Genomic DNA, 16,961 nt, shown 5'->3' with positions numbered 1-16,961 from the left:
GTTTCCACGCACACTTAAATGTCTAATTTGTTTTCATAGTCTTGGAAAATTATACGAAAATTAGCTAAAAAAAAATTCAAGCTATTTTTTTTTAATACGCAAGTAATCTTGCTTTGACTGCCCACGACAGTAAATACACCGCCAAGAGTAAAATCCATTAACCAAATACCATACAAATTTTACCGATACGAATCTTGCAGTAAAAGACAATTCAATTTAAGGAATTAACTTAACTAGGCATGCAAATTTTAGCGATACGAATTGTGTCATTTTTTATATTTGGCAGTATTGAATTCTTTAGAGTTACGAATTATTAAATGATATATAAAAAAGAATAAAAAAATAATCAATTATATACAAATGAAATTAAAACAATCAATGATATACATACAATGAAAATGTAATCAAAATAATGCTAAACTATTTTGTGCCGCAGCAAGGTCGTCTCCGGGGTCGTGATGGCTACCGTCTGCGTCTACCCTCTCCCTGCTGGTCAGCATCATGAGGTCACCTATCCTGTCGTCCTGGATGTGAATTGTCTCCCCCAAGAGGTGCTACATAATCATCATCATCCATGCGGAGCGCACGCGGTGAGAACGAATACGATGTCTCAAGACGAGAAAGAGGCGGCATAGGGGGTGCATCGACCTCCACCCCATCGAAAAGATCGTCCAACAAAAATGACATCGATGGGGTAGCAACAGAGTCGGATGGGGCATCAGTCGGTCTGCTCGACGCTCCGGCAATATCAGTTGCAGTGTAAGGCGCATACGGCGCTGACGGGCCGAACACGTACTCTGCCTATACGACCGGTGGGGAGGACATGGGAGTCCCTGGATGACTAGAGGAGGCATGTCGTCCTCCTCGTACTGGAGCTGGTCGACCTCCTCATCCTAGGATCCGTCGACCGTCCTCGTGGACGAGATCCAGTGTAGCACTCATCAATCGGTGGATCGTAGGATCCGACGAGATCTGGTCTGCCTTAATGACTATGTCAACCTGTAGTATATGAACATATTTTATGAACGCGTTCAAATCGGAACGTATATATCATAAAATGAACAATGGCATTAGTCTACTTAGGAGGCTCAAATATATAGCAGCGGTCCTGTCGACGAAGCGACGTGTGATAGACCTATACCATGTGAAGTATGGGTCATCTAGACGCATCACCCCGTGCTCCGCCACTCCTCCTATGATGTAGTCTCGCTGATGCTCCCACGCTGTGACAAATATCACATGCGTACTAGACCAATCTGTGACCCCTCAACCGCACCCATCCATGCCGTGGAGGTCGTCCCCAACAATATCTACCCCCGACATCATAAATCGGGCGGGAATGACCTATCGAAACCCAAAATTTCGCATAACTCGATCAGGGAGATACCACTCAATAATATGAAAGCATATGAGTGGCACTCGAGCTACCCACAGGTCCCTCCCGTCTACATAGTCATGCGACAGGTCAGCTAAAATCTCTTCTGTGTAGGGCATCCATAAAAACTGCACTTAGACAAAACCAATAGATAAGCGAACTATAAACAACTGAAAGAAAGAAAGAATATCATGTGCTATACTTTAACTGATTTATACCTCATGCTCCCGGTGCATGTCTAACTCGAACCTGTACCAGGGCAATGTGTGAAGCGCAACCATCGATGCCCTCAAGTCGTCCCTCCATCTGTATAAGATGAAACGTAAGTTTCCAAATGCAAGACTGCTACGTATTACAAATTAGTATTCGTAATAGTTATAGAGTGAATGAGGAGGGATAGATAAAATTTGTACTAACCGGTATGCGAGTGGGAGAGGATCAACCAGACGATCGTCCTGACCCCTCTCAATTTGCAGGAAACCTCACCGCGTCAACGTGAAGGAAGCAAATCTCTCCCAGGCCCAAACCTGGAGTAGGCGAAGGGGGCCCGTAATCTGTGTCTTCGAGTAATGCACGGTGCGACACATCTCCCTGTACAACCACGCCAAAGTGGCGAACCCCCAATTGTATGAGTGACATGCTCCGAAGTCCTCAAGTAGTGGAGGGAACATCAGATGCGCATAGCTGCCGGAAATATCAGAGAAAATCACCCCACACATCAAACGCAACAAGTGGGCTCGTACGTGGCATGCTATCGTCTGTGCATTGGCATCTTCCGGGAGCTCACGAAACATATCCCCCTCGAGAAACCGCATACGAATGCGTGCACCAACCAACTCGCTGTGAGGCGGAACGATGCCTAACAAACGCTCACACATAGTACGCAGGGCGACTCGACCCTGACGGTCTATAAGTCCCTCCACTAGTCCAGCAGTGCGACCGGTGACGACTCGCCCATCAATCGGTAACCCAAACAAAACAGCAACGTCCTGTAATGTGACGGTGGACTCGCCATGAGGTAGGTGGAACGTGTGCGTCTCGGGTCTCCATCGCTCCACCAATGCTGTGACGAGATGCCAATCAAGCTGAATATGAGCAATCCGATAAATCCCATAAAACCCTGCATCGTGTATCAGCTGGACGATGCGGGGGTCTGCCTCTAACCAACGCTCCGCAAACTGCATGCCCCCTCGGCAGAACAAGGGGTCCGCATGCCCATCAGCCCACGCTCGACTGGCCCTGTGATCATTGCCCATAGTCAAGACACTCGGATCCGACGGCCCTGGATCAATCCTGTAAAATGCATCCTCGCATCAGATGAATTATATACAAAAAAAAAAAAAAAGAAGGGTGTGAATGAGTCACAAAATGCATACGAAATCAATGCGACGATCCAGCTGCATCGCCAGGTTGGGTCCTTCTCGGACACCTTGTGCGATTATGTCCTTCTTGATGACATATACTGCACGTGCTCCTCTTCCTACCTTCCCTAGCGTCCATCTTATTGTGTATACAGGAGCTCCTAGGACGACCTTTATGTCAAGCATACGCTGGATTTTCCTGTATAGTTTGCAACAACGATGCTGGCCAGTACGCCTCGTGCATAATCGGCTGAAAATCCGCCGCATATGTCGCATAGTATTCAGCGGTGCTCCAACAAGGCTCAACGTACTACATAGCGTTCAATCGTGTCTCCGCACATGCAGCGAGAAGATGGGAGCATGGAAAGTGCAACACTTGCCACTTCCCACGCGAGCATACGTGCAAATCTTGAATGCGCAGGATTTGCACGTTGTTTCTTTATGAGGTCCCAACTGCGCAGTCGTGATGCTAAAAGTACCCCTAGACCGGTTGAACGTCGTCACGCGATGTCCGGTCGCCTTCAACTTTCTTCTTTCCATCGCAAGAAAAATATGAGGAGCTAATGCGTTTCCTCCTGATATTGCGTTAGGAGCAGCCTCCCGTCAGCTGTTGAAATAATGTGCAATGCGATAAAATGTCAATTGCAAAAGGGCAATGATTAGGAGGCTACGAGCGCCCTTAAGGACGGCGTTGAAACATTCGACGAGGTTTGTCGTCATGTTCCCATACCTTCTGCCACCGTCGTGGCACTGAGTCCACATATGAGGAGGGATCTGATCAAAGAACGTCTTCGCGGGTTCCCCACGCTCATCGAAGATCATCTCCATCCACATGTTAAACTTTCTGACCTGATGCTCTCTTCCCGCTCGCTCAGCCATTCGCTTAAGATTGACACTGTGCACTTTCATTCTGAAGTTGCTTACCACGTGTCGAAGGCAGAATCCGTGGTGCACACGTGGTGGCTGCCAATCGGGATTGTGAGACACTACAGCGAGGATCCCTGGATGCCCATCTGATATAAGGCAAATGTCGTCCCTGTCGGTAATGGAATGAAGACAACACAGAAACCAATTCCATGTGTCCAAACTTTCCTTTTGCACAATAGCGAATGCAAAGGGAAATATTTGCCTATTCACATCCGGGCACGTCGCAATAAGGAGTTTTCCCTTGTACTTACCGTACAAATGTGTCCCATCTATACATATCACAGGAGGACAGTGGGGGAAACCTTGAATAGATGTTGTGAACGCCCAAAAAACTGATACAAATGTTACGATCTGATCGCTGCCTGGTATAGGGTTCCACCTCCACTTGACGATAGTACCAGGATTATAAGAGCACATTGCTTCCATCCACCTAGACAAAGTCTGATAAGACTTCTCCCAATCGCCGAATACTTGGGCAATTGCCTTCTATTTGCCCAACCAAATCTTCTTATATGAGATGGAATAGCCGAAACGACGATCTATGAATTCTTTCAATGTGGCGATTGAGGTCGACGCATCACCCCTTATCATATTCACAATCTCCCTAGCAATGAGGGACAACGTGATTTGACTATGGTCTTGCGAGAGGAGTTCATTCAAACATGTGTGCGGACCACCATATTGAGTGATTTCGAAAAATCGGTGTTTCTGATGATACATCGCACGCAGTCTCCAACTACATTCAGAGCTCTTACACCTAACAACCCATAACAGTGGGTTCGACTGCAAGACGTGGAAGTCATGGTGCGTTCGAACGTGGTATTCGCACAACAACTATCAATTGATCTTTCGACCCGAATAACATCCCCGTACTCAGTTCTGATGATTCATCCTAACGAGTTACCCGTATAGGAAGCTCGTCACCATGGGACAAATCTGCAGCATCTACGTTAATTACACCATACATAGGAGGTTCGTCCATGAAATCAGTCGTATACGTCGCATCGTTCGATTCACGGGGGGGTGGGTCGACATCATCGGGGAACTCGTTCGTCCCTTCACCAATTTCCTCCTCATACGTGTCATCTCGTAAATGAACATTGTTCGTGATGTTCATCCCCTCGTCTAGCGCGTTGTTCGCTATTGCGAACAACAATCCTCATTGTTCTTCTAAAACTTCTTCGCAGACAACATGATAATTCGCGTCAATAGTAGGTCCTTGAATAGTCTGCGGCTCGAACGACGATCGTGGACATTTGTTCATTTCGAAAACAGGCATCTCACCAACAGCTGGATCTGCTTCCTCCGCTTCAACCACGTGCTCAATAGACGTTCCCAGCTGCCCATCTGCGGCGACACCCATGTGAGGAATGTTTTCGACATACAGTTGCACAGTCAAATATGTCGTCCCTACGCAGTGTACATCCAACATCATGCGCAAACCGTAATCATTAGTCACGGGAACAACCTCATAGAAGATTGTATCATGATGCCCCATAATTGGGTATCTTATGGTTACCCACAATGCAGATTGATTTGGATCAATATGCAAGTACTTGTATATCTTCGTATACAATTTAGTTAATTTACACATATGGCCAATTCGAATAGGTTGAATTGGCGGAATACTATAACTAACACCGGTTTGTCCGGTTATAATATTACCCCCCATGTACAACAATACCAAAATCGGAATACTGCTCGAACTTCCTGCCATCTAGATTGACGCTTGGGAAATATAAAAGACCTACGCAAAACAAAAATTTTATGTATAAGTGATATGCTAAGTGAATAGTAAACAAGATTTATTTTCACTACGTTCATGTGCATGCAATATTCTCTAAATGTTTCACTTGTCACTTTGAAAATATTCTTGCATGCAATTCTGACTTTTCTACGAAAAGTCGTACCGAAATTTCAGCAGCATGCCAGGTGTAATTTGAACATTTACCCATTTTTACAATGACCCTGAAATGTTTACAGACAATATAATAAAATAATTTAAGCATACGAGATCCTATGATATCTACCAACATGTAATTCACATCACTGCATCAGCCATGCAGGAGGCATTTAAATTCGCATTTATAAAAAAAAAAAAAAAAAGACTTAATCACTTGATAACAACGTATTTTTTATACTTATAATAAAAGTGGTGTTCTAATACTACTTGTATGAGAAAATGTTTGACAAAGTAGTGATGATGAAAAAAAAATCATGTTTTTGAAAATATGAACCACAAAAATTGAAACACTACTTTTCTTTTTACGAACCCTAACTAACATTTTAAAGTAACACAACGGTAATATTTCTTTTACAACATATTTTTCCACATTAATGGATTAGTTAATTATGAGTTTGGTAAAATAACAATAAACATAAAATGATAAGATCTAAAACAATATGGATTAGTTAATTATGAGTTTGGTCAAATAATAATAAACTTAAGCATAAGAGTAGTTAATAAATTACATGCACATATAGAATTATGTTCCAGTGTGATGGAGTGCCTAAACATTCTCCCCCTAGATAGTTAGGAAAAATGACATGTAGGAAGAATAAGTCATGCAAGGCACACAAAATTCAAAAAGTTTAACCTTATACCCTTTTTTAATCTCTTTACGAAGATGTTTTGAACATTTTTGTGGGATTTTTTTAACAAAAATGATACATAGCAACAACAAATATTTATTTTTGGATTTTCAAAAATAATAATAGCGACAACAATATTTATAACAATTGTTCACACACTTAAAACACGCAAGCTGACACCACAATGCACATATATATCTACACATATACACATGCATAATCATGTACATATATATACATCTCATATGCATTCATGCAAACTCATAAAAATACATGCTAGCACAATAATATATCCTCTTATGCTTTTGCATATATTCCACAGACATATACACAAAATCATGCACACATACATGTCTAGTCATGTCTAAAGGACACATGCACATTAGTTCATTATTTCATCTTGGCATTTGCACATTTTATTCATACACTACTCATGCATACTCACATAATACATGCATACACATACATGCCCTTATTCTTATGACATTCCTACATGTATAACACATAAAAATATATATTTATTTATTTTACTTATATCCATGCACCCAATATGTTTTCCATTTAGACATACAAATGCACAACTCATTTGCATGTCCTACCATTACCATCTACTTATGCATGCATCATATGAATACCCATGCACATGTATCTACTACCAAACACTCCCATTCATACCTCTATACCCATTGCCTCATGCATTAATACATTCATATTCATATGAATAAACTCACCTTCATGTTCACCATGCATTCATCCATGACCAAACATGCATATATATATATATATATATCCTTACATATGCATACATCCACATACATGCACATCTATATTCTACATTCATGCACATGCACTTATATTCTAAACATCATGCTTATACTCATTTGTTATCAGCCTATTCATGTAAAGCAATATACATATGTTTATGCTCTCATATATCCATACATACATCCACTACAATGCACATATTCACGACTCTATATATGCATGTAATCATAAATATTGAAGTCAGGTAAATTTAACAGGCAAGCCAAACATGAAAATAAAATTATAAAATTTTAAATCAATTAAAACTAACCTTCCTCTAGATGCAGCAACGAACCCAAATAATCCAACGAACCCAAATAATCCAACTCAAAACAGAAAATTCCTCAGTAATTAAAATAATAAACTCACGTTTTTGCTAAATAAAAAAAAGCCTACCCCATCTTCTCCCTTAAATAGCCTTGCTTTCGCCTGAACGATCACCTGCCAGCTCGAACGGCAACCTGCAAACTCCAACGGTCCTCTCTACAACCTCTTTCTCCTCTGTGATAGTCTTCTGAGAGCTCGGGGAGCTTTTGAGCAGATGAAGCAAATCTCGCAAGATAGTCCTGCAAGATTTACTACGTGTCACCTTCCCGCTGGCTGCTCTCTTGAAATCACACAGCACCAAGTTGCGAGATTTGCTCCAACCTCGCTTCCCGCTGTTTCTTTCGTTGCCACGCGTCGAAGGCAGAGCGGCCCATCAGTTTAAATCTCGCAACATGAAGCTGCGAGATTACGTGAGCATTACTTTGGGAAAATTTTTCCCAATCAGAGTGTTATTTTATATTTTATTTATATTTAATAATAAAATAGGAAAAAACTCGCAGACCTGCAGCCTAGAGAACCCAACAAAGCAATAAAAAATATTGGAACCTTTTTCAAGACATGGGCCTCACAAGGAGGGACACCCAACACAAACAACGTAAAGGAATTAGCTACAAAATTAGAATTCCCTTCTAGCCCCAATTCCTCCATAACAAAAATGAAAATTACGAGTCAATCTTATGCGATTTAATTGTGTATTTACATTCACGAAACTTAGAAACTTTTAACTGTAATGTCGCGAAAAATTGCCTTCAAGATTTAATTCTCAACTAAAATATAAATAACTCTATGCAAAAATTACCAAAATCATACTACGGATGGGGTCACACCCCTCAATACACAATGGAGCCTTAATATCAGTCTAATGTTCAAGCATCATACCTTCTATCAATGAAAAGTTTCCTGCAAAAAATTTCAAGTAAATCATCCACCCAAATATGAGTCAGAACTCAAAAAATAAAAAACCATGGAAGTAACCATTAGCAATTTTCTGCTTTCATATAAAATTATCCCGTCCATTTAAAATTCTCTGAATTTATATGAAATCAAAATAAAATTCAAAATTATACTAAATTTTGTTCAATTTCACACATTTTATATTGAGTCTTCAAATCTCAGAACCTAAACACTGCACAAAAGTTCAATTTAATAAATATATGTTCAATTTAATATATATTGGATATTTAATAAATACGTACACCAACGAATAAAGATGGTCCCTAAATAATTTCCTCATACATTACTTTCTTCACTTCTACACCAATTATGAGCCACCGCCTAGCCAAGGAGATTTGGACGGTCTGATCTTAATGGCCCTATTGACAATGAATCCACAATCTAAGGTCAGCAGGGCTGAGTCTGTAGCCATCTGCAGCAGCTGCTAGTGCTACGTACATATTATTAAAAGCACAGATCATCTTATCAACCTTCCATGTGGTTGTTCTTTGTCCTTTCCTTTATATCTTTTTTCTACTTTAATTGGTATGGTTTCCTATCATTTTCTAAACTAAATGCCCTTTATATCTTCACTTTTCCATTTCCTCTTGTTAACTTATATTAAAACTATTTAATCTTATTGAATTATAATAAAATTTTAATCAAAAAATCTCAGAGCATATATTTTAGGTAATATTACATTTTATTTTAATTCAAACTGAACATTAACTCATTTATTTGATTTAAGGATTGACTCGCCATCTCCAACAAACCCAAACAAATTTAAATTTAAACTTTGCTTCCAACACTTCTTTAACCTCCAAACTTTAATCATGAGAACGAAGGAACCCACTCTTGGTCTTCATCTTGCGATCTGGCCAATCAACTTTTTTTCCAAGGCAGGATAACAAGCAGAGACCCAAGAAGAATAAAGCTGAGAAAGACACAGAGAGCCATTTTGGTTGGTCACCCGTTGAGATTCTCCCATTTCTTTTAAACTAAGGTAACGCTAGTACGCTACCATATATATATATATATATATATATATATATATATATATTCCCCACCTCCCCTTTTCCCAATTTCTCCTGTCCCATAATAGACCAAACTTTGAGCTCCAGTCTTGTCAGCTTTCTATAAAATTCTGCATTTGGCCAAATTCTACTTTACTTTTTGGATTTCCTTTTCAAATTTTGGATAACTATTTCCATTCGGTTTTCAAGACCTTACTGAGTCGCCACTTGTTCAACTAGTGTGCGAAAAATCAGAACCAAGTTAGGTCAAAAAGTAATCACTAATCAGGCATGTTAAGTATATCTCCGCTCAATTCAATTCAAATATGAGTTGAGTTAGTAGTTTGACAATCAAGTTTGACTTTTTTAATAATTTTGGTAATTAATACTCCATTGTTTTATGAATAATTTGTGTATATGTATAATATTATTTTATAACTAGTTGGGTTTAACCGAGTCTTGAACTTTACTATCCTAGTTGGTCAAAACTTAGCTTGAATGTACCCTAGTGAAAGTGGGTGGATGCACGCAAGTACCCTCCAAGCAACACCCCTTTCTAGAGGTAAATTAAAACATGCAAAGGTAGATTCATGACCATCGGGTTCAGCAAGCATGGATATTTACAATCAAGGATCTCTATGTACCCTCATGGTTAAAGACCAAGCAAAACCATGGAGGAATATCATCTAAGCTTGTTTTTTAACGTGTAAGCTATTAGACGGGATTGATCACGAGCTACTATGGACAGTCAAGATCACTTTTGAAATAAAAAGATGGAAAAACCAAAGCATAAACTGTAAGGAAAGGAAGGGTCCATGCTTCTCACAACAGAAAGCCTCAAAACCTGTCATCCACAATGATTGGACTTCTCTACACTTGGAACCCTATCTTATCAGATTTGGCCAATTGGCTCGGTTCGGTCCTGCACAGCTAAACGCTCTGAGACATCAGCCAGTGACTTCAGGTTGCATTTGATCAAGGCCTCGACGAAGTAGCATGTTTCATCCCTGGTATTCCCATCTGGAACATCCACCACAAATGATTCGATCACCAACGTCCCTGGTCTCCCGTCTATGATCTCTGGATGAACAGTAATGATGGAGGAGTAATTCTGCAGGTTTGAATAAGAATGGGGTTTTAGAGTAAATTTATACTTTTATGCAACAAAAGTTACACACACAAAGAGACCACTGACAATCAGAAACACAAACAGATCTAATGCATTCCTATTTAAGCAGGAACATAAGTGTTTTTTACTTTTTACTAAATATTATTGACTTAGAACTTTAATCAAACAGTCTAGGTGCCTGTGGCTAAAGCAACATCTAAGTGTGGTATTGTTTAATGAAAATACAACTTCATAATAGCCTGACCAGAAATAAAAACCTACAATAACAGTAAGCTAGAACAAATTCTGATGTTTAAATGAGTAGTTTGATAGCAATATTTCACAAAATGAGTGCATCTCAATCTGTGGCAGGCATGATATATAGATAAATTTTATAAGGAGGCTTCATCTTATGTCCCACATCACAAATTATTGAAGAGCGATAGCATGATCATATCTTTGTCAATTATGCAAAAGTTCCAATAGTCACATCCAACTTTGACCCCAAAATTGTGGCACCGCCATGCCATTCAGTATATTCCAACCTTGATGCCACCTTTATGGGTGATTCATTCTTGCAAAATGGATTTCAGGCCATACGGTAACCAAACTAATCAAACCAACAATTCTAGCTGCATAAGACAATATAGAACTTGGTAGGCAAGCAAGTATCTCAACAAAAAACTAGTTATCTGTGAAAGAAATACATAATTTTGAAGTAAAGGAGTGGTTCCAATTATAATTGCCAGTGAGGGCAGAATTTAGTAAAAATTCTAAGTATAAATCTATTATATCATTAAATTTATTAGTCTCCAAACCATGAAAGATCCTAGGCTTCATTTCAGACAAAACCAATTAACCAACACGTCCTAAGCCTAATTAATAACATATTCTCAAGCCTAAGGGAAAGCAAGTAAAAGGAAAAAATGCAAATTAAGACAATCAGAACAATAAAAATTAAAATCCATACCTTAAGCCTGTGATCCCCACCAACAATCCTCATGCCCAAGATATGCTCCTCATCATTTAGAAGCTCCAACCTTTCTGTACTAGTTGTGGCTGGAAGTCCTGATTTAACATTAACTTCTCTAACACTACCAATTTCAAGATCACCCTGCACACTACACCTACTTACAAAGGGTTTGTACTTCTGTGGTTGATCAAATCTCCTCACCAAGGACCATACCTGATTGTCCAAATAAAGAAGCATTAAATTTAGGAAATGACATCAAATAAGGAAATTCTGTTTCATCTCTCACATCTCCTTTTTCTCTCCATTTATGGCCATTTAAGAAAAATGGCACATGCCAAAGAAACATATTAGTGCAGCCATATGAATATGGGACTGAATTTTTAAAAATTGTGTGGATTTGGATAAATTTGAATACAAAATTGCATGAATTTTCGTCCAAATCCACATATTTTCAAATTTGCTGCCTTAAATTCGTGTTCTCAAAACACAAAGAAGAGTTACTCTGAACTGATAACTCAGTATCGTAGACATATAAAGCATGGGGCATGATGCCACTCGGGCAATAGGCCAGTGAATCACTGGATTGTACACAATAAAATAAATAAATAATAAAAAAAATGAAACACACATCGATTACAAGTTAGAGAAATTCTAGCGGTACTCACCTTACCCACCTACCCCCCCCCCCTCCCCCAAAAAAAGTGGCAAGCATATTCATTACTTTCGACATGAACAATATCTTACCAATTTGAACTGAAAATTTGAATGAAATATTGTCGATATTAAACGAATATATACATTAAAGGGGAAAACTGAGTATATCTCCACCAAAGATCAACCAGCCGTACGAAAAATATTTGCTAACCACGACCACTCGGCTTTCCAGCAAATTTTTTCTTCCTAACATTCATCCAAAAACTAACAAAAAATTTATCACCCCAGCAGAGTAAACAGAACACCACAATACGAGTTCTCCAAACGCTAAGAGGAACAGTAGCGTACACAGTGAAAAAAAAAAAAAACAGAGTTCAAGCAAGATAGGGCTAAGCTACTCAGATCCGCAGATCGATCAAACATTAAAAAAATCCACAGTAAAACCCGCACAGCAAAACAAAACTTATTGGATCGTCATCCACATCTAAATAACTCAAACATAACTCACGAATTCAATCGAGCACAAAAAAAAAATTTATAAAAAAATACGAAGGGAGTAAATATATAGTTTAGCTTCATACGAGGTGGACAGGAGCCTTGACGTGCTTGGCGAGGGAAGAGCTGCACTGGTTGTGCCTGATCTCGTGCCTGTGGTGCCGCCTGATGTACTCCTCCTCCATCGCCCTGCCGAATCCATTGGCGCCGTTGTTCATCGCGAAGATCATCGGTTGGCGAAGACCAGCGATCTCAGGCCAGCGAGTCGGTATGGTAAGTGAGAATTCAGGTCACGGGTTTCGGCAAGGGTAGTAGACGAAGGGATTGTCAGATGGCTCCAGAGCTCATCTCCATCGAATGAATGCTCCAGTAGCGAAATCTCTCTCTCTCTCTCTCTCTCTCTCTCTCTCTCTCTCTCTCTCTCTCTCTAGTTTCTCTCTCCTCTGCCGAGCTTTCTCTCTCCTCTGTGTGATATGAATATATATTCTCATCCAATCGCCGGTTGTTTGTCTTTTATATTGTTTTTGTTTATATCGTTTGGGCCAAAAGTGGGGTGAGCAAGTGGACGGACGGTGCAATTATACGAAAAGGCGCAAGCTGCCAAAGCGGGGGAGCAGCTTAGCGGAAACGACGTCGTCTGCGGCCTACTCTCCCGCGTGATTTTAGTGGTGGCCAACAACCGCAAAGCGCGCACAATACTACTAGCACACACAATTAACATTATTTGTTTTCCAAATTGTCCCTATACGTTTAATGGGGTAAAATGTTGGGCCATGTTCCAAGTTGATAGGCCTATAGATAGACATATAGGACGTGTTTGCCTTATCCATTTGAAGAATTTTTTTAATGTCTTTGATTGATACTTTACTCCTTTAGTTTTTTTAAGTATTTATAAATGCCAAATGATTCCTTCTTTCCCGTGTTTCATCATTTAATATTCATTAATTTTAAGATTTATCGTCAAAATTTCTGAAATATAGTGAGAAGAAAATACAAAACAGTTAACAAAAATAAATGTAACTTTCGAAATCTCTGATTTGATAAAATTATGTATATTGACATATACTTCATTGAGGTAATTATATTTGTTTTGGTAAATAATATTGTTAAGAAAAATAAAAATATAAGAGTAAAAAATTATCGAGTAATCACTTGAAATGCGTGTTGTGCATGGTAAAATAAGAAAATAAGCACTAGTGTTTATTTTTCCAGATAAATCAAATTAAAGTAATGTAAAAATGTCTAATAAAAAGCATCACATGTCATGTTTTAAGTCAATGTGAAAGTGTCAGAGTTAATGAAATTAAGAACACATGCCTTTTTTTTTTAAATTCCTAGGTCAATTGTGAACCCACACCAGGCTTGGACTACATAATAAGAGATGGTCTCTATCTCAATTCATATCACTCCCAACTCGGTTTAGGATTCAAACTTGAGCTAAGACTTTAACAATTGAGAAATATTTTTAAACTTAAGAAAGATTAAGCTATTTGAATTATAACTTTTTTTTTACCAACCACAGTTTCTAACAACAACAACAATTTCTTATTTTTATTTTACTTTTAGCGAAAGAAGAGATTTCATTCGAAATAGAAGACAAATAGGAGATTATAATCGTATCAACAACTATTAATTAGAATCATGATAGAAAATAGACTATAACAGTCAAGACGGTTAGAGTGCCTCCAAATCCCTTCTCACCAGAAAAATATTTTGTAATATTCGATATAGAATATTAATTAAAAATATCAAATGATGGTGCATAAGCACTTGCATTAATTAAATAAAGTGCCAGTAGCATAAATTGTGAATGACTTTTTTGTAGTAGAGATAGACTTTTTTGTACCATTCTCGCGTGTTGTAATTGAGCATTCCTACAAATATCCAATTAATCATATGTTTTTCTTACTTTGCATCCAATGTTGTTTACAAAAGAGTTTGCACATCTTCAATCATTACTTTTATCATAACCTTAAAGATAAGAAAATTGAAAAAAAAAAAGTGTGTTAAATTCGAGAAAATTAGTTGATAGAAAAATATTTAAGTTAATTAATATTGTTTTAGTGGTCCTAACCCTGACAAAAGGATAAAAGCACGTTTCTCAACATCAAATTTTTAATAAATCAATTAACTGCTTGAGTTAAGACTTTTGAAAGGAGACAAGACACAATTAGTGTTTGATGCAATTATGTTTGCAAATGAAATATATATATACATTCACGTTAATCACGAGTTTTTTTTTTTGGTTGAAAATAGCTTTAACTTTATAAATTTAAAAATATTATTTCAAAAGAATCAAGTAATCAATGTTGTTTTAATCACTTTAATATGCAATAAGAGTAAGTTTTTATTTAGGATAGAAGAAGTAGCACCACATTTTCAATCTCGAGTTTCTTATAAACTCGTCAATGGACTACCGAGCTAAGACTTTTGGGGGAAGACAATACATAATTATTGCATTTAGTGCAGTTTTTATGCAAATAAAAAATACATTTTCACGTTATTCCCAAGGGAACATAACACGTGCTGTTTAGGGACTTTTTATAGTAAAAAATACTTCTAAATTTTAATTTTGAATCTAAATTTTATAAATATAAAATTTTATTAATTTATTTTAAAATTTCTGTACGAAAATTAAGGTAAGAATGCGTACTGTAGACCAACTGTGGTTCGTCCCTTCTCCAGAACCCACATATGTAGGAGCTTTGTGCACCTGACTGCCTTTTTATTATTATTATTATTAAATTTTGTTGAGGTAAAGGTCTTCTTTGGTCCTCTAAGTACTTGTTTAGATCCCAATTATCATACATTTATCAAATTCCATGATAATTAAAATAATAGAAAGAGAAGAATTGACCAAATAAGTACATGATGACTTGTGATGTGCACTCACATGACATTATAACATTAACTTTCTTGCAAGTAATGCAAGCATCACGATCCAATTATCATGTGCTCATTTAATTAGTCAAAGTCCAATTTAAATTTATCCTTAAACTCAAAAATATAAACATTTTTCTTCGTGAATTAAGATAGAACATTTGAAAAGTTTGCGGATGAAAAGGACATTTAGGAAAAACAAAAACACTTTAAATATTTCCTATGATGGGAAGGAGGATTATGGGATTGTGGCATTGAGCCACTCTGACAAGGAGCTAAAGGAAGAGATAAATAACTACACAGAGACATACATAGAACACAAATCATAATACGTTAATATAAACAGTCATTATTATTTTTTTAGAAATACGAAGATGTTCGAGATGCTTTTCATTTTTTAATTATTTGTGCTAGAGACACTTTGATCACTCAATCAACTCACCAAGATAACGAACCTTTTTCTCTAAACCTCTATAATAAAATACCGAAGTCCAGTACTTCCATTTCGAGATTCGAACATTATTATCATCTAACCCCACACATACACACGCACAAAACTTAGGGTTTAAAGATTGAAAAACTTTTTGTGGGACATATGCAGATAATATATAGTTAATTGAAATGGTGGCTGCTGCTGGGAGCCTTATTCTATTCAAAGAATATGGTGAGAGACCCAAAGTGTCTAGAAGGGGGCATGAACTATGAATCTCACACTGCTTTTGGAAAAGGGTGAAATGAATGCATACAAATATTTAAGAATGGTGTGGAAAGGAATGTAATTCCCCTCAGCTTGCTTGGTTGGTGAAGCAGAACATCCTGTGAGTGAATGTGGAGAAAACATACCAGATTCTTTCTTTCTTTTTCTTCCCACTTCCCCCACTTGATTGATGCAAAGTTCTCTCCTCAATTTCGGTCAAATATTGTTCATTTTAGCACATCCTGTTGTCACTTTTGTTTCGTAGTAAGCATTTTTATGTGATTGAGATCCCTTTAGTGGACAATTGGTGCGAAATCATGACACTTGATTCCCTAAAACGACAAATGGATCGAGAAAGTATGTTTCTGGCCATTGATACATGTAATGTATGTGTAATATGTTTGTATTTTAGTTGAGAAATAGTGGGATTCGAGTTTGCTTTTACTCTTTTACTGTTTCACAAAAGTAGATTGTGATAAGTCTCCTATAAACTATAGGAAATTCTTAACAATCATGAACAATACAATACGAAAATGGTTGACAAGAAAGTGGAATCAAATAAGAATAAAAATAGATAGGTCTCAACAAAAAAAAAAAAGATATAAGTTGTTGTCCTTTTTATGAAACCAATTCTAGAGAGATTTAAAAGAAAATCACACTATCCAACTCAATTAAATTGGAAATCGTCATCCAATCATCAAGAACAACTTGACTACCCAAGCCCCTTCAATCCAAAATTTTTAGCAAACTAGCATTTCTTCTCTCCCTCGCTCCTTCTTTTGTTGTTCTAAGGAAAATGTTTTGTCTGAATTACTTCGCATT

The 16,961-nt window shown here is 37.8% G+C and overlaps 2 protein-coding genes across 2 annotated transcripts; both read right to left on the bottom strand.

The window, feature by feature from the left end:
• Positions 1 to 1,384: 1,384 nt before the first annotated feature.
• Positions 1,385 to 2,885, bottom strand: LOC131157738 (serine/threonine-protein phosphatase 7 long form homolog). The gene is made up of 3 exons (XM_058112086.1): positions 1,793 to 2,885; positions 1,594 to 1,681; positions 1,385 to 1,503 (listed from the first exon to the last, which is right to left on the bottom strand). The coding sequence occupies exon 1, from the start codon at positions 2,629 to 2,631 to the stop codon at positions 1,858 to 1,860; it is 774 nt and encodes a 257-aa protein (XP_057968069.1). The 5' UTR covers positions 2,632 to 2,885; the 3' UTR covers positions 1,385 to 1,503; positions 1,594 to 1,681; positions 1,793 to 1,857.
• A 6,985-nt stretch (positions 2,886 to 9,870) lies between these two features.
• Positions 9,871 to 13,112, bottom strand: LOC131157657 (abscisic acid receptor PYL9-like). The gene is made up of 3 exons (XM_058111971.1): positions 12,649 to 13,112; positions 11,411 to 11,626; positions 9,871 to 10,443 (listed from the first exon to the last, which is right to left on the bottom strand). Exons 1-3 carry the CDS (start codon positions 12,790 to 12,792, stop codon positions 10,225 to 10,227), a joined length of 579 nt encoding a protein of 192 aa, XP_057967954.1. The 5' UTR covers positions 12,793 to 13,112; the 3' UTR covers positions 9,871 to 10,224.
• Between the last annotated feature and the right edge of the window lie 3,849 nt (positions 13,113 to 16,961).

Source organism: Malania oleifera, chromosome 6 (genome assembly GCF_029873635.1).
Source record: "Malania oleifera isolate guangnan ecotype guangnan chromosome 6, ASM2987363v1, whole genome shotgun sequence".
Classification (NCBI taxonomy): domain Eukaryota; kingdom Viridiplantae; phylum Streptophyta; class Magnoliopsida; order Santalales; family Ximeniaceae; genus Malania; species Malania oleifera.
Note: the sequence above shows the minus strand (reverse complement) of the source record. Positions and strands in the feature narration are given on the sequence as shown.

Bases quoted from the DNA above. Each gene is read 5' to 3' on its own strand.
- LOC131157738 (XM_058112086.1), bottom strand. From the start codon at position 2,631: ATGGGCAATGATCACAGGGCCAGTCGAGCGTGGGCTGATGGGCATGCG.
- LOC131157657 (XM_058111971.1), bottom strand. From the start codon at position 12,792: ATGATCTTCGCGATGAACAACGGCGCCAATGGATTCGGCAGGGCGATG. The intron at 11,627-12,648 runs GTATGAAGCTAA...TTGGACAATCAG, and splicing joins TCAAGGCTCCTGTCCACCTC to GTATGGTCCTTGGTGAGGAG. The intron at 10,444-11,410 runs GTATGGATTTTA...TCAAACCTGCAG, and splicing joins GTGGGGATCACAGGCTTAAG to AATTACTCCTCCATCATTAC.